The 27,612-nt window shown below is 46.3% G+C and overlaps 1 protein-coding gene and 1 long non-coding RNA gene across 4 annotated transcripts in view; one reads left to right on the top strand and one right to left on the bottom strand.

The window, feature by feature from the left end:
• Positions 1-2,525: 2,525 nt before the first annotated feature.
• Positions 2,526-16,384, bottom strand: LOC116785475. The gene is made up of 4 exons (XR_004356554.1): positions 16,371-16,384; positions 6,300-6,406; positions 6,074-6,215; positions 2,526-2,615 (listed from the first exon to the last, which is right to left on the bottom strand). It is a non-coding gene; the product is annotated as an uncharacterized LOC116785475 (long non-coding RNA).
• Positions 15,281-27,612, top strand: part of MXD4 (MAX dimerization protein 4) — a 38,543-nt gene continuing 26,211 nt past the window's right edge. Inside the window, exons 1-3 of one of the 3 annotated variants that reach the window (XM_032685056.1) lie at positions 15,281-15,422; positions 16,061-16,157; positions 25,461-25,490. In XM_032685056.1, coding sequence (XP_032540947.1) covers positions 15,359-15,422; positions 16,061-16,157; positions 25,461-25,490 — 191 coding nt within the window. In that variant the 5' untranslated portion in view covers positions 15,281-15,358. Of the gene's footprint in view, positions 15,423-15,988; positions 16,158-25,460; positions 25,491-27,612 lie in introns of all 3 variants that reach the window. The other 2 variants (XM_032685055.1, XM_032685054.1) reach the window with 2 other exon arrangements.

The raw sequence follows: 27,612 nt of genomic DNA, 5'->3' as shown, positions 1-27,612 counted from the left end.
GTTCCACCTCTTCATCTAAGCGCCTGGACATCGCTGCATGTTTCACAAAGGGCTGCACATTTCACATGTCATTTCTCTCAAAAATTCATTACAGAGTGGCACTAGCCACTTTCTATCCCTCTAGGTTTCTTCTGGATGAAGAAAATATAAAATCCTTGCTGAAATTTTGCTGATTCCCAAGCCCTCCACCCTTAAGCACTACTGGATGACAGTTGTCCCACAGTTGCATACCAAGATTTTCTGCCCCAAAAAATTCAGACATGAATGGCTCACAGAAGATAAAACTCCACTGGGAAATATGGACTGTCTATGAGTGAGGGGCTCTTGGACACAAAACATGTCTAACTAAATCCTGGAAAATTACATTCTCTGGTTTTAAGTCCTCTGTTGGTACATGGGCCCAAGATTCCTGTTTTATCCCAGGATTTGTTCCACCACCTTCCCTCACATATGACATGTACAATACTGCTTCCCTACAGACCTAATCCCACAGACTTGATCAAGGTTACTGCTCAGGTAGCTTGAATACCATTTCATCTCAGAAACAGTGTTAGACCCAGTCTCAGGAGACGATCTCTGCAGTCAGTCCTAGGAGCAGAACTAGATCTGCTGCCCTGATCCAGCAGATCCAGCAGTTGGAACAAGAGGGAGAATTGCATCCCTTCTTAGCTTTAGCTCTGCCAATTGCCACCAGTTACTGAAGCTGGTTTTTACTGTGCAGAATCCAGTAGAACTAGATTGAAACCAACATGCTTTTTTCCCATTGAGGATCTGACATATCTTTAAAATCTAACCCATCAGGCTATATCTGGTCTTCCCAATGGCTTTTGTGTTAGGAACTGGAAAATTGAAGAGATTTTAGAATATAGGTTGGACACTAAGAATTTCTGCTGCCTTTAGTTAAGATCCCCAAGGCAATAATAACAGAAGCTTTAAAAATATGTCCCTTATTCATCATGGCTTTACGTCAGAAGTTTACTGCTCTAATCATTAACTAGCCTGCTGCATTATCTATGAAAATTGCTTGGTAATATTTATGAAATGTGACCTTTGTTAATTCAACGTTACAAAGTGTTGGATTCATTCTGTTTGCAAGTGGAACAGATTTCCAAATCACTCTGCAATTAGTACAGTTTGATCTAACCAGCCTATCTCTGCATGGGGTAGCCTTCTACTGAAACAGCAGGATTGCTGTCAGAAATGGAATGTATTTTCCGTATGGCTGAAAGTATGGCTGTGACACCTGCTTGCACTACATCATCTTTGGCAAAGGTAATTGCTGAATGAATATTCTCAAGAAGGAAAAACAGTAACCAGACTAAGAAAGATTTTTGTTATGAGAAGTACCTCAATTAACAAAAATAAAAATATCCATGACCAAAAATGATTGCTATGTGTAATATCATCATCAGAAACCAAGAAGAAAGAGGACAATGTTAGGCTGAAACGGGCAAAATTAGCCATTCCACAATGGATAAAGGTAAAGGAATTGCAAGTGACAACAGGAAGATTCAGGAAACCGGAGTCGAGATCCTTTGGTGTGAAATTCTCCAAATCACTCCCAAGGCCACCAATAGGAGGGGGTGGTAAGGTCCTTCCCCACCTAAAAAGTCCATCTTCCTGATCCACCTAATGCTACCACGGGACAACCTGTACAGCTTCAGCATATGTGGTGTTTTGGGGGAACCAAGTTTCATCAGAGCAACAAATGTGTTGGACAAGCATCACGCAGTGAAGCCATGTGGCACCATTCAGCAGCAGATCACCAGCAATGTGCAGGGTCTGCCGCATTATTATCATATCTTTCCATTCCCGGAGCTCTGCATGGTCAGTGTCAGCACTCCCATTTTCAATACAGGATAACCAGTGCTCACTCCAGCTGGGACTGCCTCATGTGACACACCACACTGGGAACAAACTGAGCATCTACCTGTCCCTGCGTTAGTCCCCTGAGTTTGTCCACTAGCAACGGACAAAACCAGAGCTTGGTTTGACAAGCCAAGTTAAGCTCTGATGAAATCTCTACATAGACTCGTAAAAGACACCAGTCTGTCCCTGTGTTTGATTTTCCTCTAGCATGACGTCTGACTGTGCTTTCCTCTGCAGGAAACAAACATCCTCTTGGATAAAGCAGGGACTGGAAAGCCACAGAGACACCCACTCTCATGTTCTGCTCCCGATGTGGGAACAGAGAAGGAGGCTGAGGCAGAGTTGGAATGGGATGGGCAGCAGGTCCTCATCCAGGACAAGCTGGTGCAGCTGCCCTGCAGACAGCACAGCTCTACCAGGCCAAGGGTAGTTTGATGTGGAGGGAGCAGCACAGGCTGCAGAAAGCCCTGCCCATGCTCTGCTGCCAGTCAGTCCTCCGTGGTTCATGATTTGGTCCTAAAATTTGAAGCTGCCTGCAAGCCTGGGCAGCTGCCTGCAGTGCCTGATGAACCTCTCCTCTCCCTGTGTCCTTGACAATGTGCCGGCAAACAGAAGAGCTGCTAAGGAAACAAATGTGAATTGTGCCTGTGAATTACCTGGGTTTCTTGGCATCTGGCTGAAAATTCTGGCACTCGTTCCCAGAACTCACCAGAATGAGGGAATCCTCCTTCCTCCATGTCACTCTGCTGTCTCCCAAGGGAAAAGAAAAAAATACAGATGTTTGAACAAGGAAATAGCAAGTCAGAATACAGAGACATGTACAGGCTTTTATGATATGGAAACTGGGGAAAAAACAGGCTCCACAAGTACCAGTACCATGAGCTGCAGCATTACCTGCTAGTGGCAGTTGGGAGAGGGACCCTCTGACAGGCTGCATTCAGCACAGCCCACTTACCCTCCAGGTGCATTTATTTGGATGCCTATCCCATTCCCCAAAATTGTTACCTAACGTGGGAAAATTTGGAAGGGGTTAAATCACGTGCTTTGAATCAACTGTCAAGAAGGAAAAGATTTGAGAGTGAACATGTGAAACCAGGGAGAAGGGGAACAAGCAGCTGCTCTGATGGGATGAGCTCAGCCCCTCCAGGTGTCCCAGGAACACAAACATGTGCCCTGGCAGCCACGGTGAAGGCAACGGGACCGGCAGTGACTGCATCACTCAGAAGTGGGGCAGCAACAGCACAGGCATAGCTGCCCTCTGGATTCTTGCTGGGGCTCCATCACATGCATTTATTGCAGTTGCATGTGCCCACACTGGTGCAGAACGGGTGAAGTCCTGAGGGCATCTGGCTATCCCACAGCTCTGAGGCAGGCACAGATCCAGAGAATGAGGGAGGCTGGGAGAGAAGAAATGGTCTAGCCAAAAACATGTCTAGAAATCCCCAGGGTCCTGCTGGGTGCTAGAGCCAGGTTCCTCCCCACTGAGCTGAGCAAGTTCCTCTCTGCAGCAATCAACGCAATGTTTTCTCTTCTCAGAATCAAGGATTGCTCCATCAGACAAAAGATTTTTCTCCTACTGGGTCCTTCCTCAAAGATGGGGCTCTATCTACCATCCACTGCTGTTCTCTTTCAGGAAACACATGTATGAGTGAGTGTGGTATGAGAGCACCCTCACATCTTTGTAATGTCTACGACATCCCAGCATCCACAGTGTGAAATCCCCATTCGGTTTCAGATCTTCTCTTTGCCTTTTTTTCCAACCACTTCAGCATTTTTGAGCTTCTGAAAGTGTAGGAGTTTCTACTTTTTTGCATAACTAGGAAATTGAGAGCTGTGGTTTATCTACTTGTTTCCGGTGAAACACAAAGGGCTAAGAGATTGGGGGAGTGTGTGGGGTGGGGTGTTTAGATAAGGCTGCCTAGAGAGTATAAGGATGAGCATGCAGTATCCTGAGGAGAGATTTTTTTCTGGGTCCCACTGGCATAAAGAGAAGACTGCAACCACATTTGTCTGTGGAACTAGACTTCTTGGCTGTGGACTTGACTTCTGAGAAGTATCCCTCACTCCCAAAGGGATGTGCTGCCGCTCGCTGTCACTGTAGCTCTCAGGCTGTGGTTCAATGGCCACAGCAGCCCTCCTCCCTTGCCAAGGGGCCTGCAGTGCTGGCCAAGCACCCTCTTCTTCACCAACATTAGTGACATTTTCTGCTGTGAAAATCCTTTCCCACATGGCAGTGTTTGCCACAGAAAAGTTTTGTTGACTAGGAGGTGTTTTGAACAACTTGACAAGGAAGGGGCATGGAGGGTGAGGGACGGTCCATCCGTGAAGATAGGGGCAGCACTGATGGAGAGCTTGGTGCTCCCCATCAGGCTGCCCTTTCCCGTCCAAGCCTCAGCCCTGAGATGGGCTGGGACTGCCAGGATGGGGAAATGGCTCAGGGAAAGCAGGAGGAAGGCATGCCATGATTCAGCAGCACTCCTTTTTGCAGTCAGCATTCCAGCTGTCAGAAGAAGGCAAAGTTTCTGTTTGAAAATGTTTTCAGTTGAATATATCATAAAAAGTAATAACAGATATTTCAAGATGTAAACAGTAGCTCGTTTCCTCTAGCAAGAAAAAAAAAGGCAATAAGGCAATTACAGCCTTTGTGTGTTGCTAGCTGTTTACTAACATGTAACATAACTCTAGGGATCAAAAGTGGGGGAAAGAAACTGGATTAAAGGAAATGTGGGCTTTTTTTAACTGAAAGTGTGCACCATAAAACCATTATGCTGAGAGGATGACTAATGTAACCAGTGTGTGTTTTGAAGCGTGTCATGAACACTTTTTATGCTTTCTGAACACACAAAGAGAAACCCCAGGAGAGAATTAATTTACAAATCTGATTAAGCATAGTGCCTAAGTGGCAAAAAGCATCATACAATAAATAGTAGACTCCACAGGTGAGCAAAGCTTTAAAAAAATAAAACAAACATACTCTACAAAGAGCCCAGATGTGTGCATTTTGGATGGTTTAATGTGTTTGATTAGATGTCAGAGGTACAGACAATGAAAACAGAGGTCACGTGGAAGTAATAATACTGACCTCTTCTTCATTAAGCCATCATACTGCCTGCTAGTGTAAAGCACATATCTGAATTTGGAAAGCAGAGGCAAGGCTTTAAACACAAGAATGAGTCCTAGGATGAGGATCTTCTGCTCGATGTCAAAGAAGACTTTAAGAGTATTTTTTGGCCAGTCATAGAGGAATAAGCAGGGGTGGACCAAGAACCTGCCACCTCCTGGAGTTTTTTTCCCCTCACCAGAGACAACCTGTTCCCCCACCACTGACCCACAGAGTAGGGCCAATCTACCCCAGCACCAAGTCTTTCCCCTTGGGTGCAAGACCTGTGCTGCTTTGCACAAGGTCATAACAAGGTCCTGCTCCAGCCACTTTTGGCACCAGTCTTGGCTCCTTGAGTCTCAACAAAAGCTACCTTTTGTAGCTGGCTGTGTCAGCCTTTGTTCATTCACAGTTATTGGGTAGTTTATGATAATGTTTCAGAACCGAGCAGTACTACTGCTCAGCAATCAGGGGTTACCTCTCTTCAGGGACTTCCTGAGTTCACAGGAGTTTGGATGCTAATTACAGTACCTTGTAGCCATAGATCAGGGGCGCCTTCAAACTCCAGACATGTTTATTAGAAGTTAAAGCTTTAAGTCTAACCAGTGCACTTCTGAATATTACACCTATCTTTTTATACAAAGAGAATATACTTTTACTAATCTTCTCAACCCGCTGGCATAACTGACAGCATACATAACACTTAAACAACCCTCATCATTTAATTCAAAAACAGAGAGTTGACAGAGTGACCTGGCATGACTTACACTTTCTCATGTGAGTGAGTGGTGAAATGCCCTTTCCTAATACTGTCATGGCAGTTGTCTGATATAGGTCTACCTTTCACCATCCTTATCACATCCAAATGGGAGGCAAAAGTGAAAGTCCATCCCTGTGTTACACTGGTCCCAGAAGGACCATTTTGTCCTTCTGTGTAACAGAAGGACCATTTTGTGGTGAAAGCCCTGAACTGCACTCGAGGTATCCAAGTTACTACAAGTTACTACAGGTATCCCATTCCTCTAGTAAAGAGATCCGTGGATTTTTCTGTTTTTCTACTTCCCCTTTCATAGGGAAGATTTTTTCGTAACTACTTTCTCCTACCTTTGTCTGTTTTCTCTGTGTTGATTGTAAGGTCTTCACATTAGAAAAAGCTCTCTCACTGTGTGTAGGTCATCTAGACTAGTCTCCTGTAGATACCAAGAGACCAGCAACAATGAAGAAGAGCTGAAGAGCTGCCAGTGTCCTGAGAAGGTGGAAAAAGGAGAATCCATTAAGTAATGCCCTGAAACTTCTTTTCTGTGGGCTGGTAAAACACACATTCACTTACACAATGCAGGCACTGTCAGTGAGGCAGGAAGTTGTGTCCTCGGTATCAGGTCTCTATGCTGTAACTGCAGGGAGTCCAACACCTTGGACGTGGCTCAGGCAGAGAATCTGTGTCACACGAAAGAGAGGAATGGAAACAGCGTGAAACCATCAGCAACAAAGGAAGGCGAACAAAAACAGGACAGAAGGGATCAGAGACACAGAGCCAAGTACAAGGCAAAAAAACAAACCTGTGGAAAGCTGGTAGGAAAACAAATAAAAGTTTAAATTCTCCATCCTGCCTCCCAGTTTCTTCCACCTCACTAGCTCCTTGTTACTGAAATTTTCTCCCAGTGCTAAAATCAACACAAAGGACATGGCATCCCACATGACACTTGCAGAGTAAAACATCTGCTTAAGAATGAATCATAGAATCACAGAATATACTGAGCTGGAAGGGACCCACAAGGATCATCAAAGTCCAACTTCTGGCCCTGCACAGGACACCCCCAAGAACCCCCATGTGCCCGAGAGCGTTGTCCAAACACTCCTTAAACTCTGTCAGGCTTGGTGCTATAACCACTTCCCTGGGGAGCTTGTTCCAGTGCCCAACCACCCTCCGGGTGAAGAACCTTTTCCTAATATCTAACCCATCCTGACACAATTTCAGGCCATTCCCTTGGGTCCTGTCACTGGTCACCACAGAGAAGAGATTAGTGCCTGCCCTCCTCTTCCCCTCCCAAGGAAGTTGTAACTTCAGTGAGGTCTCCCTTAGTCTCCTTTTCTCCAGGCTGAACAGACCAAGGACCTCAGCCACACCCCATACAGCTTCTCCTCAAGGCCCTTCTCCATCTTCGTTGCCCTCCTTTGGACTCTCTCTAATGGCTTAATATCTTTCTTATATTGCAGTGCCCCAGACTGCCTCAATGTTCACGGTGAGGCTGCCCCAGTGCAGAGCAGAGCAGGACAATCCCCTCCCTGGCCTGGCTGGCAATGCTTTGCCTGATGCCCCCCAGGAAAAAGTTGGCCCTCCTGGCTGCCAGGGCACTGCTGACTCATAGAAAGGTTTGCATTTTGCATACGTCACATTTAGCAGATACAGTGCTGTGTGGGTTACATAAGGTTGGGTCATAATCCCCACATGCTACAGCATCTTAGATTCTGGCCCCCAAACAGACAGAGCAGTTTAAGTGGTATTTTTTTGCATGTAAGATTGCTTTTGGCAAGCTGTCCCTTTTGGAGGCCATTCCTTTTTACCTCCATGATGTCAAAGAAGTGTTTTGGGGTTGTTGAGCAAAGATCTTTCCTTTGCCGGGATTTAGCGCCTCAAGCAAAGCCCTGAACCCAACACTCATCTTGAAGGTTTAGCTGGGAAGAATCATAGGGAAGCTGCACATAGGATCATTGGCCAGACCTATGCATCCCACTTGTGAGCCCTAAAAAAAGTAATCACTAAATCAGTCCTATCCACACAGCTATAGTAGGAGTCTGACAACAGTTAGATACTCATTAACATGATTTATTTCCCATTATCTAATTAATTACTGCAGATTTCACATTTTTATGTTACTTGCTTTGCCATTTGTCCAAGAACAGCAAATGGCCCATCACCACAAAGTGATGGTACTGAATTTGTACCTTGCATTTTTCCCCAAATTGGTGCAAAACTCCAATCAGGCACTGACGAGAGTGGCCCAGGAGGTCCCTGGGTGCTCCATCCCCTGCCTGAAGCTGGAGCCAAGTCTCTTGCCAGCTTCTCATGCTGGAGGTGCCAAAGGTTCCCCAGGTAGCCTAGCCCAGTGCCTCGCTGTCCTCATCAACAGAACATTTTGCTGATATCTGACCTCCTTGTTGCAGCTTCTTCCTCTCTTGGATGCTGAAAGCTGATGATTTCCTGCTTGCACTAGCTTTTTTGTTGCATAAGGAAGGGAGCTTGTTACAGTCATCCCACCTGACACTTCACTGTTTCCATACGTATACCACGAAAAGAGAGTTGGCCATTTTCCTTGCTTTAGGTGGAATAAGAGAGTGCAAGACAGTGTGAAATCAAACCCATAATTTTTTATTCTAAACCATACGTTACAGATACAGTTCCTACAGAGTGCTCATCTAACATTCAGTTTCATTTCTCCATAGGAGTAATTAGCTTGCAATGAGGAAAATCATTTAATTAGGCCCACAACTGATTAGAGCCTGGTGCATAGCCTATCGAAATAAAGGAGAAGACACAAATTGATTTCAACATGTTTTGGGTCAGACCCAATCTTCCAAAGCAAATAGAGAGATAAGACAGCATCTGCTGAGTATTCACCTGCCAAGTCTTTGTGCTGATCTCTAATTTTAGGTCCTACAGGCAATTGTCCAGGTTATTTACCACCTGGGATGTTTTGATCTTCTCTCAAACGTGTGTATTGATGTACGAGCTCTCTTATCTCTACCACGATAACACTAGCCCAACTATACTAGCAGTACGAGGCTCAAGATCAATACTGATTCCTCCATCATTCAGCTGAACAGCATTTTATTTACCTAATTACTAATATCTATTAAGGGCCTGGACTGGAAAATCTTGACTAAGCAGTCTAAAATGCGTGAGTTGGACACGCTATAGAAATGCAGAGTATTATCATCACTGCACAATATGGGATGTAACTACAATCTTCCCATCACAGATTCACTTGGTTCCCTTAGAGCTTATACAAATAAGTGACAGAATCCTATGGCTGGCAGTAGATTTTCATCAGCCACATCAGGTATTATTTTTTCCCTACTGGGAATAGAACTCAGCAATTTGCTTACATAATTACTGCAGGTCTATAAATATGTTACAGATATCTGTCCTCTGATAAAAACCTGTTCTCCCATATAGGTATGCAGACACTTGGCTCCTGCAGAATGGCTGTATGGAAAGACATCACGGGTCCACCTCTAATTTCCTTCTCATCTCAAAAGCTGATTCACCCAGATTACAACTCAGTAGATTTTGCATGTCCAAGCACCCAGGTGAGCAATTTCCATGCTTAAATTTGTAAATATAACTTACTCTTTCTCAGTTCCTCCTCCATAATAAATATTCTATAAACTAACAGCCTCTATCTATTTTATTGGTCTCCATAGGACACACGAACTCATTCTTCCATATCCAGATGGATTTTCAGACAAAAGTGCAATACAAATTCATTGGAGCTTCTTCTTATAAACTCAGCAGTCTGGGTATCAGACTGACAGATACCCAGGATGCCGGTACCCCGGGTAGAGAAAATGCTGTGTTTTTTACTTTTCAGAATCACAGAATGAATTAGGTTGAAAAAGACCTCTGAGACCATCGAGTTCACCCTATGACTGAACACCACCATGTCAACCAGACCATGGCAGTGAGTGCCATGTTCTAAGCATAGATGTCATTGAGACTTTGTTACTGACTCATTTTGTTCATAAAGCCCAATTGCCTCCCTCCTGAAGTGGACATTCTGTTTGCCAAAGGCAGGCTGGCTTCAGCTCCCTTTGCTAGCACACGTGCACAACCGTGCTCTGTTTCTCTCTCTGTCCTGGACTGCAGCAGGGTGCTAAGCATTAAGGCTGAATATTCTTTTACTGCTATATGCTGGGCTTTTGTCAAAGTTACCTAACAAGAAGGCCACTCTAACAAAATGTGTCTGAGCCATGATTTCTTCAAAGCCTCTTTGCATTGCACTAGTCTACATATTCTGTGGAAGCTTAATGCAACAGAAGTGTACACAAAGCCCCTTGTGGAAGCTTAATGCAATACAAGCATACGCAAGGCCCCTTTCCTACACCAAGGGAATGTAATAAGACCATGACATGCCTGAGATTCAGATCTGAAATTGTGTAACAAATCCTTACTCTGCATATATCTTAATGCCAAACATGCCAGACTGGGGACTGGGACACCCAGCCCTCTCCCAGCCCTTCTCCTGCTTTTGCTGAGTGATGCTGGCCAATTGTTTCACCACTGCGTTGTTTCTTTTTTGTCTTTTAAAATGAAAGCGGTGACACCACTGCCTTCTGTGAAATGCTTCCAGTGTGGCAGCCTCAGCGAGGATTTTTAGGATGATGCTGTTCAAAATCGCCAGGCATGGTTTAGGCAGAGCAGGATGATGGGAGTAAATCAGCGTCTCTCAAGCTTTTCAATCCATTCCTCACTTCAATCAGTTAAGAATAATTTCATGCCTGATCACAGAAATGGCTGCAGGGCCTGGCGGCAGGGTACTGCACGTCTCGCTGCTCGGGGAGTGCTGGCAGAGAGGGGCAATCGAGGTTCCTGCAGCCAAACTCTCAAGGACGCTAAGATACAAATGCTGTCTTTCATAATAACAGCAATTAACAAGAAATGAACGTTACAAGGGACTGGCATTCAGTTTGAAGTACCTTTTTTTTTTTTTTAGATTTGACTTTTAAGCCTGTATGTACTATAATGTTACATAAATCCTTGCTAAATCCCAAACAAAACCAGGAAAAATTCAATTGTTTTGTGAAAGCCAGTGACTCAAACAGTGCAGCAAACAACTGGACAAGGCCAGGCAGCAAGCTGGGCTAGTGAGCATCACGTAGAGAGCCCACCAACTCAAATGTGTGGGAGTCATTCGGGTCCATAGGACCCCACAGTATCCATAGTACTTGCTGCTGTGATCCTGGACCAAGCTACTCTCCAAGTCTATACCTGGGTACAATTCAAGGGGTGCGACAGGTCAAGGACCAACCCAGGAAGCACATGGGGTGAGATTGCACAGACATGACCCCTCCACACCACAGAGTCCCTCAACACTGCAGCAGCAACTCGTTAACCCTAATACCCCACATACCTTCATGTCACGTAACTTCAGCTTTAAGGTCTGAAAGCAGCTCCCTAATGGGCTGCCACACATCTTCAGGCACTTTGAACTTAAAAAACTTACCCCAAACTAAAAGCAAACCACACATAAAATAGAGTGATGACTAAAAGCCACATGTGCACCAGTAGCAGTCCAGAGGAGATATGGGGCCAAGCCCTGCCCTCTGAGATCAGGGATGGAGAATGGTCCTTGATCTCACTTTACTTGGCAAATAGAATCAGTGTCTCCAATTGGGCTTGGGCACTGACAAAACTGTTACTTCTGAAACTTCTTTCTATTCAACTTTCAGGTGTTTTGGCTTCTGCACCTAGGAAACAGAGTTCATGATCTCAATCACAGGTAAGATGAGAAATTAAATGGGATTTGAGATGCTGAGTCAGGGAGTTGAAATTTGTCAGTGGCAGCCCTGAGCGCAGATCCCCTCCTGTGTGGGAAGATAACTAACTCTTTGCTGATTACTTAAACCTTGCAACACTCAAGGAAACAGGGGGATGGACTCCAAGGCACAGTGTAGGGGGTTATCTTTGGACATAGGGATAAGACGCAGTATGGAATTTAAAAAGATAGAAGAAAGATACATTCAATAGCTGCAATGAGCCAAATATGAAAAGCAGCATAGGCCTAGTTATTCCTTTAAGGTCATAGGTGGGGAATAGTGAATGAAGTTGCTCAAATTACTGATTGTCAGCTTCAGACCTCTGCCCTCACCACAGCTCACGGCAGTGAGCTGTTCTGATGTCACTGATCTCACATGCTATGTCGTGCCACAGGACGGATTTTGGAAAACAAAGGCACTGTAACATTTAAAATTGTAAATACTGCCACTCCAATCACCAAGTGCAGGCGGTAAAGAAACCGCAAACAGTTCATGTTTTGGGGTGTGGCTGCTGATGGCTGTCCCTTCTGCTTCTAAATATAAAGTTTTTTAAACTTCACCATGAAGTGACAGCTACCCCTTATCACTGAAGGCCAGCTGTTTCTTTAGCACTCAGCTGTCCCTGCTGCTTGCTCGTAGAAATGGAAAAAAGCTATTTAGAGACACAAATCTGCAAAGCCTTCGAGCACATGTATCTTAGAGCCCGTCCTTCAGATCTTAAAGTAATTCGGTTGATCTTCTTTCACACCCATTTTACACCTCTGCACCCACACTGACACCACCAAGGCTAGTCCTGGTTCCCTGGCACCAATAAAAACACATCCAGAACTATTCCTTCTAGGTATTTTAAAAGTTTTTATAGTGCCTCCTGAGATGGACTCAGCTGAGTTCACTCCCTGGGAGATGCACCTACAGGTCAATGTGTGTCACTGCTTGTTTGGAATAAGCCAGCCCATACATTGTCCTTCCCAAATGTGTGTGGGTTTACTCTGGATTTCATCAGCAGGGGCTCTGTGTGTGTGTGGGGTTTACACGGATTCTTACAGTTCGAGCAGACTAAACCAGTTTATGACTCCTGGGGCCAAGAGCCACCATGAACAGAGATCAGCTGGCTTTTGTGATTGCACTGGTCCCCATTTTGCAGTCCTGAGCACCACTGCATCACAGTCCAGCTGGCTCCAGTGGTTCCTCTCTTCCCAAAGCAGCCTTTCTATGCAGGGAAGGCTAGAAGGACAGGGCCCTGGAAAGTAACAATATCAATGTGAAATTGTGCTCGATGACCTTAAAACAACTATCTTCAAAATACTTCTGCCCACATTGAACAGCAGAGAGAGCAATCACATTGAGTCTGATGTTTTTTACCCCAGGAGTGGCTAGAGGTTCTGGGTTTGGGTCCCAGGGAGTGCAGTGGAGGCTGAGGCAGCTTCAGTCCAGAGCTCTGAGGAGTGTTTGGTCATTGCTCATTGTCACCAATGGCCAGTGGGGTGCTCAGCACAGGCCATGCACCCTCCTGAAGCACTGCCCTGTGCAGTGCTGTGCTTCTTTGGACCCCTGTGTGTTTCCAGAGGCAAACAGTGTGTGCTCATAGTGTGGTGGGGAAGAGCAGGAGAAGCTTCAGACCTTCAGAGCCTCAGTAAATCCACACCTGAATCCCGGGCTTTCATACAAGCATATACCACTTCCACCAAGGTGCATTTATATACCCAGCACATTCATCTTCCTTTCCGGATGTGTGACTGATTCCACAGCGCATGTACAAAAGAGTTTAAGATACATTTAGACACGTATACAAAGAAATATAGGTGCTCTGAAGATCTGAGGTCCTGCTGGATTGCTGTGGCTGCAGAAGAGAACAACGGTGCCTTATCTACACCTCTTTGCATCTTTTTCACTAAGTGCCCTATGCATGTGGTCAGGCAAAGGGAACTTTCTTTCCTGTGTGGACAACACAGACCTATGCATATATGGTTTCATGCTGTTTCGTAACAGAAAGCAATGTCAAATAGTGTCTAAACCTATTTCCAGTTAACAGCAAAACTGCCATAAGTTTCAATGGGTTTACAGTAAAAGCTGCACTGTCTCCCCCACATGCAGCAGAATTTCAACAGTTCAAGCAGTGAGTGGAAAACGTTGCAGCAATTTCTTTTTTACCTTTGTAATCTATGCACCAAATTCCCTTCCACCTTGTAACTCACGAAGTCAGACTTTTTCCAAACAGATATAAAATTCTCTTAAATTACAATCACAATGCTGCTTTCTTCACTGTCTTGTATTTTCTCTTATCCCTTGTGCCTGGACTAAATGGCAGTAAAATGTGATCTGTGTTTCAGCAATGTTCAAGAGCCGCATTACAGTTGTGCATCTGCAGCAACAAGATACAGATTTAATACAAAATCAGGTGTAATGTATATGTGGCTTTACCTCAATGCTGCAAAAACAGTAAAGCATAATCCTTGTTTTGATCTGAATTGCTATTATCCTCTTAAAGGGAAACTGGTTGACATCTTTTGCCAAGGAATAAACACACAGGACAATATTCTGCATCCCTCCTATATGCTGAATAGCTCTTAACCCAAACAGCTCTATTAAAACCAACGGAACCACTTGTGTGCCTAAGTGCTATCCTGCAGGAGGGCTGATTACAGGCTTCGGCATTTCTGGCCTGAAGATGTACCAACGTGTGATCACAGCATAGCTTAAAATACGCATATTTTAAAACTACTTGCTCGTGTTAAAACCAGCCAGTTTCAGGCAGCAGTTGTGCAGGAGCCATCTGAGATAAGGATGCAGAGCTAGCAGCGCGAATAGGGTGGTGTGGACAGGAAAGGTGCCGGGCTCCTTCCTGCTCAGCCTGCGCGCCAGGAGCCGGGCTATTCTGGTAGATGGATTCTATGTACCCAGATGACGACAGGCGACTCCATGTGCTGGCACGGGCTGGAATGCCGGCAGCAACTCTGCCCGCATTTCTGAGAGCTTCCCATTGCTCCTTTTATCCCAGTAGGCCGGACTATTGCGTAGAGTTCAGCAATTCCTTTAAAACCTCCGTGCGCGTTTTTGCAGCACCGCTTGTCTTCCTCTCCCGCCCGCGCACTGTGAGGGGGGTCACGGGTGCTCGTGCCGGACGCGTTTTTACAGCATCGCTGCGCATCCCATTTGTATCGTCTTTTCCGTTCCGACTTATTTCTTGCCGTACTCCCCACCACGGACTCCCCCACCCCCACCCCCGTCCCGGTCCCTCTTTCCCCCTTTCCCTCCCGCTTCCCGGTCCGTGCCCGTCCTGCCGCGTCCCCTCACGGCTCCGCGCGACGGGAGGAGCGGAACCTCACCCGGGCCCCGCCCCTCCGCCTGCCTCTTCCTCACGGCAACGCCACGCCCCCGCCCGCCCATTGGCTGCCCCCGCCCCGCTCCCCGCCCCCCCCCGCCGCGCGGCACGCGCCTCCCGCCCCATTGGCCCCTTCCCCGCCCTTCATTTGCATGACTGCCCAGCCACCAATGGGCGGCCGATGCCTGCTTAACATGCAAGGAGGTGGCCAATCAGCGGGCGCGGGGGCCGGGCCACCACGTGCTGTTGCTAAGCTTCGGCTTCTAAATTGTTACTACACGGACGGCCAATGGGCGCGGGCGGCGGGGATCTGTCAACATCCCCGGCCCCGCCGGGGGGGGTGCTCTGCCCGCCGATTGGCCCGGCCGCCGCCCCGCGTCCCGCCCCCGCGCCCGGCCGCGGCCCCCGATTGGCCACGCGGGCTGCCCGTCGGCCGTGTGTCAAATGTAGGTTGAGCGAGGTGCCTTAAAACCGGGGGCTCGGGAGTCCCCGCGCGTGAACTCGGCGCGGGGGGCTCGGGACGGGCAGCCATGGAATTGAACTCCCTGTTAATCCTCCTGGAAGCGGCCGAGTACCTGGAGCGGAGAGACCGAGGTACAGGGCGCAGGCGGGCAGTCGGTCAGGCACCCGCAGGCGCTCCCCGCCGCTCTCGGCCTTTGTTGTGAGGCGGCCGGGCCGGGGCAGCGGCCCCGCGCCCGCACCTGCCCGGGGGGGACCCGGGCTGCGCCGGCGGCACCGCGCTGGGGGAGCACCGCTGCTCGGAGCCTGGCTTGTTTTTCATATATATGTTTATATATAACCCCCCAAACAAACCAGAGGCGGGTGTTCTGTGCCGCCCTGGATGGGGACGGTGCGTGTGCAGCGCTCAGGATCCCTCTCGCTGCTCCGTGTGTGGCAGTCGGTGATTGTATGGCAGCTCCCCTCCCCCAGCGCAGCGTGACAAGGGTTTGCATGATCCGCCTCGTTTTTAGTGTGCACTCCAATAATCCTCCTAATTTCGGCACTTCGGTGGGGGCTTTTTGTTTTGGTTTGGTGTTTTTTTTTCCCCCCTTTTGGTTTACCGAGTTATGTCTTTTTTTTGTGTGTGTCTCGCTTCTTTAAGAGATGCCAGAATAAAATGCAAACAAATCAACCGGAAAAAATTCTGTTCTTTACCCTAGCGTTCCTGCAAAGGAGGAAAAAATTGCATGGAAAAAATATATTGCCACTAATGCTGACTTTGTCCCTAGAAGCAGAACATGGCTATGCATCAGTGTTACCCTTCGATAGTGACTATTCCAGAAAGAAAACAAAGGCAGGCACCATGGCCAGAAAATCCCAGAATAACAGGTAATAGACGCACCGCTTTTTCAGAATGAATCGGCAGCTTTTCCAACGTGTCTATCTTATGTGCAGTGCATACATTTATGAAAAATAATAACTAATCTAGTGTTTCAGTTTTCCCCATCCCGGTAGTCGCCATTTTTCCCCTGGATGGGCTTGGCTCTGTTTTGATCTCTCATATAAACACTGCCACGCGTACACCATCTCCTTAGTACTCACTGCACTTCTGAGCCATCCGCCCTCATCGCTCCTTCTGCTCCGCGCTCACCGACAGCGGCTTTTGCTGCAGACCCAAACACCATCATCGCCACCCAGATTTCTCTTTGCATGGCACTAATTTCCACCCCCCCCCCGCCCCCCGGCATTTATTTATAAACCACAGGCAGCGATCCGGCCGCCTCCCCCCCCCCCCCTCGCAGCCCGAGCAGATGCAGCCTCCGGTTGCGGCGGCGCTGGGCTGCGGGCGGGGGAGCGGCGTGTGCGGGGCGTGGGGGGGGCACCCACCGCAAACTCCAGCTTATCCCGCCGGCCCGAGGTGAGGAGATGCCGGGGCGAACCTGACCTCGCCGTGCGTTCTGCCGCACCGCCGGGTCGCCATCCCCTCCTGCCCGCCCGCCCGCCGCATGCGGGTCTGCCACAGCGCACGGCTCGGTCGCTCCTCGTGCCGGCGATTGCCCGCCCGCCGCTCCGCCGCGGTGGCGGCGGGTCTGTTGTTCCCCCGCAGCCGCCGCTACCTGCGCTGCGATGGCAGGGGCCGAGCGCTGCTGTGCGCAGGCTCTGCAGCTTTGTTTGCTGCTTGGGCAGCGGCTGTGTACGTGCGGGAGACTTCCCTGTCTTGCAGGGACACTGCCGGCCCCTGCCTAGAGCGAACCCAGCCCCGTGCTCTGCCTGCTCTGCTTTGCTCTTCTAGGGCTGCTCCGGAGAGGACCGAGGACCGTGCCCAGCTTGGGCCTGCTTCGTCCCGGAGCAGCGATGCTCTGCCCCAGCGCAGGCTCCGCTCTGCATGGTCATGCTGAATGGTGGCTCCTGTAGAATAGCCTAAAATGAACTTGGCTTGCACGTGACTTGTTTTCCAAAGGAGCAGAGAGTCTCGGCAGGCCCGCTCGGCTTTTGCTGCTCCGGCGGGCATTCTGCACAGCGGCGGGGCAGCCGGGCCGGGTGGTGCTGGGGAGGTGCTGGGCAGATGGCCAGGAGCTGCTCGTGGGGCACTGGAGGTGCAAACCGAAATCAAAAGCTGACGAGCTCCCTCCTCGAGAAAAACACGAGCTGGTGAGCGCCCTGTTCGTGCCTGCTGTGGCCGAGCAGTGTGTCTTGAAGATGAACTGAGGGGGAGCAAATTGTTCCCCCACGTCCCTGCTCTGAGAAAGGCAACCATTTTGGGGGGTATCGATTGCAGTAGTCCTACTTTTTCCAGTTTTAGTTGAATTCTTTGTCTCATCTTGGAGCACAGAGAAGACGTCAGTGCATTTTGAAAAAGAAAGTCATCAGGAGTGGGAGGCGTGTCTTGTGTCCTGAGACACTTCTGTCCTGGAGATTTTTAATTATTTTCTTATAAAGTATGCTCGCTGCCTTTAAAAAAAATTCAAAACAGGTTTCATAGGATTTCTAGCTGTAAACTGCTCCTCGATTTGTACAGATTTCTTGTCTGTTTCTTGCATTCAGGAATTCTGTGTTACTTACAGAGCTATTATTCCATCGTTTTCTGTTCTTAGGGCTCTTGTCATCCACTGTAAAATAGTTATTTGTCTGAACTGTAAGCTGCTTTCAGGAGTTTTTAGGAGAGGATTTGTAATCTATCAAATACAGCAGAATTAAAAGATTTTTGGTTACAGATTTGCTGGTGTTATTAAAGCTGAGGCAGACACATCTACTTGCAGTTACCCTCCTGCTTTTTTTTCTACCTGCAGCCTTATGTTTATTTACCTGTTCAGTGTTTTGCTCTGATTCTCACTCCGTAGCAGTGACAACCTTCAGAAATGCCATCCTGCAGTGTGCAGCAGGATGTTTACTTACACTTTCTTCTGGCTGCAGTGGTTAGGTGAGGAATGGGTCGTCTGTGTAACAGGACAGGAGGATCCTTGTCGAGGAATTGTTTCCAGTGTGGTCACTGCTGGGACAGTGGTTGCCCTGGTTCAGCATGGACACTGGCATGGGAAGCAGGGGCACATTGCTTTAATGCAGCTCACTGTTCCTTTAGGGACAGGGCGGCAGCAGCAGGGCCCTGTGGGCACCTCTCCATTGTCCTTATGGGCTCTGTGCCTGTGTCCAGCAATCGCTGCTCACATTTGCCTGAGTGCTTAGATTTATGGGAGAGAAATTACCCTTACATTTGAACATGCAGTTGAAAATCCATGAGGTGCACCAGCATCACTGTTTTTTTTTTTTCCTTGGAGCTTAGAGGCTATAGGGGCCAAGCCCCAGACTAGAGTCTGAATTTTTTATAAGACAGTTAATTCTTCCTAAGCAATTCAAAGACTAACAGAGGGAGACAACTGCCCAAAGTTCCTAGGATCTGGAGTGGTCGTGGATGATGTGAACCACTGGGCAAAGCATTTGTCCATATTGTTCCACCTTAACCATTTTGCAGAAGTGCTGGGTTCAGAGCATCAGAGGCAGGCAGGTATGACTGCACACATGCCTGAAATACATGCCCTATTATTGCATTATTTTTCTGGATATAAAAATATATACTTAAGGTCAGAGGAGTAGGAAAGGAGCAGATAACCACACATTTCAATTCTGCAGGGGCATTGTTGTTTTCATAATCTGTTTTTGTATCCCGCTGCTTGCAGCATCTGATCAGATTAAAAAGTGAGATACACATATGTATGTGTATATATTTTTTCCATGCTTTATGAGCTTTACATATATAAAAGCATGAAAAACATCTTCCTTATTCTTGGAAAATGAGAAAAGAGGGAAGGAGGAGGAGAACTGTCAGATGTGAGGAAGCCTGGTGTGCTGTACCCTTCCTCTTTGTTCTGTATTTTCTTCATATTTCAAAACATGTTGCCTGCGTGTGGGGAGAAAAATGTACCCCATGTAGCACAGGTGTGCTGGGCAGCCCCCGTGGGCAGGGGGACATGGATGGATTCCAGCTGCCCTGTTGTTCAGCAGGGGCACTGATCGACACCTCCTTCCTCTGCTGAGGAGGGGGTGATGTTCATGTAAGAAATGATATCCTGAGAGCTCCGTCCCCTGTCGATGGCTGGCAAGGCCCAGACCCACAGGAGAAGGGGGAGGAAGGCTGCCTGTCCTTTGAACGGGATGCTCGGGTCTGGGCTAAAAGCTTGCTGGCCTCTTGACTGTGACTAAGTGAGAAGTAATTTTGACAGGTCTGGATTCATGCAGGGGAAAACACCTGCAGAATTACATCTAATTAACCAAAATCTATAAGCCTTCTGTTCACTGTAGGAATTTAACATTTTTGCTTTGTCCACTGCTAGCTTTAAATGAAAATTGAAAGCAGGTGTTAGCAGTTTGTTGATAAACAATATTCTCGGGGGTTATTGGTAGCAATCAGACACAGTTTTTAGCCATTTCTTTTTCATTTGTACATTAAAATAGTTGATGTTATGTGTTTTCTTTTCAGCTTCCTGTGATGTGCCCTTTCCCATGTCACACAAACCAAACTGCTTTGTTTTCTCTCTGGCTTACCATTCGTACTGTGTCCTCAGCTGAGATTCAGACTTGTTTCCCCCCAGTAATTTTGACCAAAATCCTCTGGCAAGTGAAACTGGATTCTTGTTTTGTGAAGAACACACGAAATTAGAGAAAGCCACAATATTATTTTTTGCAGGGAGGTAAACCTAGGTCACATCTTCTTGTTACAATAATACTTACCAGGTACTTGACTACTGTATAATAAATGTCTCCTCTTCACAGAGCAGTAGCTGTATGTAGCTCCTAAAGCAGTGCCATGCAGTTTAATAATTCTTCTTAAGGTGTAGTTGGAATTGAAAAAAGGCATAAAACAAACAGCTGGATTTAGTGAATAACAAATATTCTAAAGTCAAGCTTGTTGTTTTTTCCAAGGAAATGGATAGGTTACACGTGTGTGATGTGCCGAGGAGGAATGCGACACAAATCTGAAATTTGGTGACGTTTGCTCACAAGGCAGGGCACTCTGACAGAGAAACACGCAAGCCTGCAGAAAATTGGGCTGCTTCTGCCCTGGCTGTAATGACACTCACCAGGTGTGGGGTACCTTGAGCTGCATGTGGGTGTGAGGTGCATATGTGCCCACGCACAGGGGAGCTCGGGCAGCTGCTTTGCCATGAAAGGGTCAGAAATAAGGTAAAATGAAAACTAAAATCTTAGTGTTAGATGCCAGTCTGCTGAGGTCACGGTTAAATTTACTTGCAGAGAAAGGAACTGGATGTCAGTGGTGCAGTGTGTTTGGCCTGTTAATTTAGGAGCTGGTTTACTGAGGGAGAGGGAGCAAAATAAATGCCAGCTAATAAATATATCTTCTTTATCAATTAATATTTTTGTTCATATGTTATATAAATAGACTTGTACTTTGTGCTGTGTTTTGGCGAAGGGTTATATGTAGAAAAAGATGAAAGCTGCGTTTGGTGTTTCAAATAAAAACAGAGCTTCATGTCCGAATTCCTCTGTTGCTGTTGGCTCATGGCGAGGGTGAACCTGTGGCCCACGAAACAAGCCCCTTGCTCTCTGCAGATGTTATTCTGTGCCCGTACAGAGCAGCTTAGGGATCGCAGCCTGATTTTTATTTTATTTTTCCTTAATTTTTTTTCTTTTTTTTTTTTTTTTTTTTGTGGGAGACCAAGAATAAAACACTGCAAAGCAGACTGTGCAGGCACAGCTCCTCTGATTTTTTTGCCTGGATTTCTGGGTTTGCTTTCCTAAAGCTGGCAGCACAGGGACAGCAACTGATGTCACCGCGCATGGTTTTAAAACTGAGGCATTTTAGTCCCAATGAAACATCTCGCCAACAGGCCTCTCGCCCCTGAGGAACTGCAGTAGGTCTGCAATGTTTGGGAGCTGCACTGCTCCTGCAATTGAGGAAAACAAATCGCCACCGTATTAGAAGCACGTTCGGACCTGGCCACTGCAAACGTGTGGCAGCACAAACTTGAATGGGATACTGGAGACAGAACTCTGCATCAAGGCTGTGCCGGTATGCCTGGTTCCCAGATCCCAGCTGAATCTGCAGAACCGGTTAAATTTTGCTATGAGGAGAATGCAAAATTAATTTTTAGTGGATTCATTCCATACAGGCTCACTCTTTGACAGGCTGTGAGCAACGTGTCCAGTTTGAAACAAATGGAAAAAACCCAACAACCAAGGAGCAGTGAATACCAGGCAGGTTTATCTGGTGCTTTTCAGGTGCATCCCACAGCAGGGCACAGGTACAGACAGGGAATTTCCTGGAAGTGCATCTGGATCCTTCCAGTGAAAAGCTGCATAGCAGTTGCATTCACAGAGGACTGCAGGTGTAAGCCTCGTGCTTTTACACACCTGCTCTTTTGGGAGTGGGAACTGGATGTAGACACTTAACGTGTAGCACCTTGTAAAACTTCTTGCTCTGTTTGTTCTTACTTTTTTGGCCTGGACAAAAGGTGAAGTGCAGGCAGCGTAGTTTGCACATGGCTGTGTGACCTTACGTGGAGTTATATCCTCTGCACATGGGTTGTATAACACCCTGGCAGCCCTGCCTGTACTAGAAAGCCCTGGCACGGGTGAGGTGCTTGCCACTGTTTTAAGCACTTCGTTAACTAGCCTGCTTTGCTCCCTATAGTGCTTTAAAATGTGTTGGCAACTGGTAGTGTATTGGTGACTCACGGTCTAGACCTTAACACTGGGCAATAAACTTCAGCAGTTCACTGCTTTTGTCAGGAGCTGTGCTGGTTTCCCACTGACAAGATGCCCTATCTGATGGGGTACTTAGATGGAGGAGTAGGGAAGGTGTATTAATACTGAAAACTTAAATAAACTTAAGGCTGCACATTGTGCATAGAGTGAAATCAACCTATTATGCATGTGAGCAGTTCCTGCTGGCTCACCTATAAACTGGCAGAAAGTGGACTTGGAGGGGGCCGTCACCTTTTCTGTTTTAGTCTCCCCATCTGAATTAGCACCTATCTAAATTACTTAGGTGAGTCTGCTGAATCAACGGAATTCTCAAATGCAGTACCTTGAATTGTTGTTTAGGGAAAGGATGGTGGAGGGAGATGGCTCTGAGGATGTGCTGTTGGAAGTGGCAAAGCATCTTGCAGGCCAACATCTGCATTTACTTGGCTCCTCTTTGTTCTTTCAAATCTTCTTTTGACAGTTTCTTCACAAAGAAAATTTAACTGCTATTTCATAGCCGGTGAACTGCTCAGCGTCTGCTAAAGGAATATTAGAGCTGTCTCAGGTCAATGGTGTAGTTTAGGCAGCAGCGTTCCTGATCTGTGATTTTGCTGATGATTTTTTTTATTGGCTTTTTCCCTTTTTTTGTCTGAATTTTTTATTGTCACCTTTTCATTGTCACCTTTTCATCACTTCTACTCCCAACTCTGCCAAGTGAACCTAAGCTAAACACCAAAAATCTTTCTTCTCTTGCAGCCTTTTTTTTAAGGGCTCCACAGACCATTTGTGTGAAAAACACAGTTGTACATCTGTCTCTTTTATGTAAATACACATATAGATATATCTTCTTAGTCGTGGCCTACATCTTACCTTTTACTGAAGCAATAAAAGACTCCATTTTGAAACAGGGGTACGGTGGCTACTGGGTTGTGTGCAGACCAGTTCTTATGTTTTTTCCCCTCACTTCAGGTTGCATGAACAGCAGAAGGAGATGGATATTCTTGCAATATATGGTACTGTAGACAGTGAAGGAGATAAAAAACAATATTTAGAGAGAGGTTCACCTCTTCTGTGAATAAACCCAACAATAAAAAAAACCCCACCATGCTTGTGATAGGGCATTTAACTTGTGTAGGTGGAGCAACTCTCAGGTAAATGTCAGGACTCTCGGTTTTGGTTCCTGCATAGGGCCTGATGGTGGAGGCGTTAGTCAGCCCCCCCCCACCTCCCAAAATGTGTGGCTGGTGCCCACGTTTGCACACTGCAGGCTTTTATGTCCCAAAGAGCTCTGCAAAGAGGCACACACCCACCGCTGCTCTGTTTGGTAGCTGGCACAACCACAGCCGTGCCCCTCCAGAGCTGGTCTGGCAGGACAGACCCCAGGAGAACACAGGGATCAATCACCCTTTGTCGACCAGAGGTGCCCTGTGGGTGTGCTGCATGCAGGACTTCCAGCTGCTCACTGTATCCTCTCTTAACCCAGCAAAACACTCAGTGCAGGCTAAATTTCTTGGCCAGTGGTTCTTGTGCTGTCCCTGTGCGTGCTCACCGGAGCTGCCGTGAGCTCTGCTGCAGCAGACAGCTTGGAATGGGCCAGTTCCACTGATTGTGTTCATCTACATGTCTAATTGCCAGAAATGTCAAGGATTTCATGCTATAGGGATGAATCCAGACCTCTCTTCCAGAGTTCCCTGCAAACAGTGTCTTTGTGCCTTTGACAGGCCCACTGGGCGTGTTTGGGGACAATGGTACCCTCCTGAACTTCTGTTTCCCATGTATGTTCATAAACATTGGTGGATTTGGCAGTAGTGTTTGTCAATTTTTGTAAACATCGGGGTGGAGAAAAAGTTTGATCTCTTTCTCTGTAGACATGTAGTAGAAAATAAAAACCAGTTTCCCCTTATTGTAGTCAAATGGCGAAGGCAGTAAAACACGGCAAACCAAGCCCACCCTGCCCTGTTTATGTAGCACTGAATATGTGTAAAACACTTTCAGTGTTGCTGCATTGGTCAGCAGCACTTAGGAATGCACACATTACTTGATTGTGGCTCACTTGACGCAACAAGTTTAAAAAAAATCACGTAGAGAATTCCTAGGCTTTTCAGAAAAAGACAGCAGGTAGTGAGTGATGTAATCGATGTCTTGGTACCAACACTGAGGTGCTTTTTTGTGAGAGTGGATTAGCATCAGTGCTGAGCCTTGTAAGCATTTCAGTTTTACCTGCAGAGGGGCAGTTCACTGAAGTGCTTGAAGGATCAGGAGCTGCACTGGCTTGCGGGTTTGTTCACTGGGTGTTTGTTTGCCTGAGCTTCGCTTTCTTTTTCCCCCCTCTATGGATGGAGCGATGCTTTGTCATCAGTAACACCCAGGTAGAGCCGCAGCATCCAGCTGCACGTGTGTGTGCAGGGAGAGGCAGGACAGCTCTCCACCAGGCAGCGTTTCTGCGGGAAGGCTTTCTCCCCTTAGGATGTCACTGCTTGCTGGAGGGACTGTGCACCTACCCCTCCAAAAAAGCCAAGAAACTGTGCACTCACCCTTCCTTGAAGCCCCCTTGGTCAGCTGCAGGCTGGGGCTGCAGCACGCTGGAGCAGAGCTGCTCTGACATCATCTGCCTGCCCTAAAAGCTGCCACCGCCTCTGGATCTTTTGATCCTTACGTGCTTGCTGGGCATGCATTCGGTGGGACAAAACTGAGAAGTCTGGAAAATTGCTTGTTTTGAAATGGTGACAATAACTTCATTTTAGGGATGTTTTTAATCTGAGCTGTATAAATAAATAAAGTTAATATTTTCAGCTGAGTCGGTAAAAAAAAAAAATCCTTCAAGAATTTAGGGCTGCCTTCTAATGGCAAAAAACCTGAGGCATTGGTTGGGGAAAAAAAATCTCCAATCCTTAGTAGATTGGAAGAGGATAGTATACTACTGTGGTCAGTAGAGACAGTGATATTTTTGGTTTCTTTTTCTGTTTGTAAACTCAGAAGAATTAAGAGGATTCCTTTTTTTTTTGCCATTAAGATGTCAACAACAACAACAGCAGTGATTAGCTGCTGATTTTTCTTTCTGCTGCTCTGTGGGCTTGAAAGCTGGCTTTTTGGGTGCTTTTTGCTCTTACCTGCTACCATTTAGATCTTCTAACTCTTTCTACCCCCTCATAATTTTTCTTTACAGATAAAAATCTTGTGGGCTGTTTTTATTGCTAACTTGCTCATTTTTTTATGTTCCTTTCTGTCTCTGAGTGTATTGAACACTAAAAAATGCAAATTTATTGTAATTCCTCCCCAAACCCACGGTTTACTCATGGAAATTAAGTTGATACCTTCAAGCATCTAAGGGATGTAAAAGTGAACCAATTTAATAGCAAAGCTGTTTCATAATCCATATAAATGCATGTTTTAGAGAACTCTTTTGTGACTTATGCAGATGTAGGCTTTTAAATATTCTAAAACTTGGTTTATTTATCTTTTTCTCTAATATTTCTTTTCTCTTTTTAATAGGTCATCACACAACGAACTAGAAAAACATAGGTAAGTCTTGGAAAAAAAGCTAATTAGAAGATGTATGGTTGACATTCAGGTTACCATGTTTTTTGAAGGATATTTTGCTGAAATTGTTTTGATTCAGCACTGAGTAGGTTATTAAGTTGTTTTGGGTTTTTTTATCAACTAAAATCTGATAGGTGTAGTATTATTTGGCTTTTTTTTTTCCTGTTTGGTTTGCTCTTCTTGAAACACCCCTGATAATTAGCTTTGGACCGATTAATGCTGTAACTGGATAACCGAATTGTTGCTAACAAAGAATCTGATTGCAGCAACTGTTTGCTAGAGGTGTTAAATGCTATAAGTACAAAGTATTTTGTGACTAAGGTGAATGATTTTCGGGAACAATGTGTCACAGAGGGTTATTCTATGTTTGTTTTTTTTTTAAAGTATGCCTAAAGTGCAGTTAATTTTCATCTTGCATGTAAGTACCTACAGATACGTTTTTCCCCTCTGTCTGCTTCCTTGCTGGTGCGTGTCCTGTCCGGAGAGCTGTGTGTGATAGAAATGGGCACCTCCTGAGCTGCAGCCCTGGTCTGGTGTATCCAGCGCTGGGAAAAGCCGGACTTATCCAGGACGGACATTAGACCCTGCAGACCTGAGATGTATAGAACTCAGGTTTTGGAGGCAGCGTTCCCTGTCCATTGTATCATGTCAGAGTTTGTTTGCAGATGGGCCTTTGAGCTGTTTGAAGTCTCTGGGGTGCACACAGAGAGCTCTGAGAGCAAACAGTGCCTGTCTTGGCTCTGCCTTTTGGTTCCCTCACTGCAGGATTGCTGCCTTTCACTTACCGTTCAGGCAGCAGGATAAACTCTCCTTCGGGTAGTTTTCTGTTCATTTTGTGTAGCTTGTGGTCTTTCGGGTTTCGTGCATCCAGAGAAGGCAAGGGTGGTGTGTGTGAATATGATTTAAACTATTTGCATGCATCTAAATACGTGAAACGTGGTTGATGGCACAACAAGATTGGACTCGTGGGGGTTTTTTTGTGTCGTGTTCTGTGGCTGCAGTTATGTAGCAGCTAGACCATCACTTCCCTTGCATGCTTACATGCTTTCCTGTAGTTTAATTGTAATATGAGTAAACTGTAGCTCTGCCTAATAGCCACGTGGTCATCCTAGAGATGAGAGGAACTGGAGAAGGCTCGAGCTCACAAACACAGGCCTCAGCTGTAGAATGCAGTGCATTGGCTAAGGCAGTGACACCAACTGGCAGAAGTTCTGCTGATAGAGTCTTCAGGAAAATAGCTGCATGTAAAATTCTGTCCTTTGGTCTCACATTTTTAAAATAATTAAAAAAAAATCATTGACCCCAACTGTGATTCTTTCTCACTCTCATTTTTTTCCATCCTCATTTTAGATACTCTGTTCTATTTCTTCCTTCCCCCCTGCTCCATCATTACTGACTTGTTGTCATCTAAACTCCATATTCTTTTTTTTCCTTTAGTCATTTTTATAACCCAAGCACGGAGTTGCCTCTTCTTCCCTCTGCTCTGCCTTAATGTGTTTAAGCAGCACAGTAAATAAGGCACAGCAGCATTAGCAGCAGATGCAGGGCCAGAAGGAGAATCTATTAATTGTTCAATCGCTGTTCTCACTTTCAGTTCTGTGTTGTATCTTTTTAGTAGTTGGACCATATAGTATTTTCCTTGCTACCTTTTCTCTCTGCCATCTCAAGGTCAAAATAGGTAAACTGCACAGTATGTCGTGTGATTATACAACTGATGTTTGTAACTGCTGCTGCTTGCTGTGCCTCCTGCAGTTAGACTATACTTGAAGCCAGATTTTTATTATTCCTGGTGAGAACCTGCAAATTAGTGTGAGATCCTTGTTTGTGCAAATGGGTGTTCACAAAAGCAAATGAGATGTGTACAGTTCTAGTTGCCTGATGTATTGGCGTGAAGGACTCCTGCAATTTTTATTTCTCTTTTTTTTAACAACCCCCTCCTCCAGCGCTGTGGGTGTATGAGCAGATAATAACCGATCACAGTGTTTTTCACGGTGTTTCACTAAAATTACATTAAAATCTATCAGGTGTCTTGCAAAGTTTAATGAAAGATTCACAGCCGTAGTGTGTCCCTGTAGCAGCTGGTCCTTTCGGCAGAGCCTGTCCT

This window comes from Chiroxiphia lanceolata, chromosome 4 (assembly GCF_009829145.1).
Source record: "Chiroxiphia lanceolata isolate bChiLan1 chromosome 4, bChiLan1.pri, whole genome shotgun sequence".
NCBI lineage: Eukaryota > Metazoa > Chordata > Aves > Passeriformes > Pipridae > Chiroxiphia > Chiroxiphia lanceolata.
This window is presented reverse-complemented; position numbering and strand designations above follow the sequence as displayed.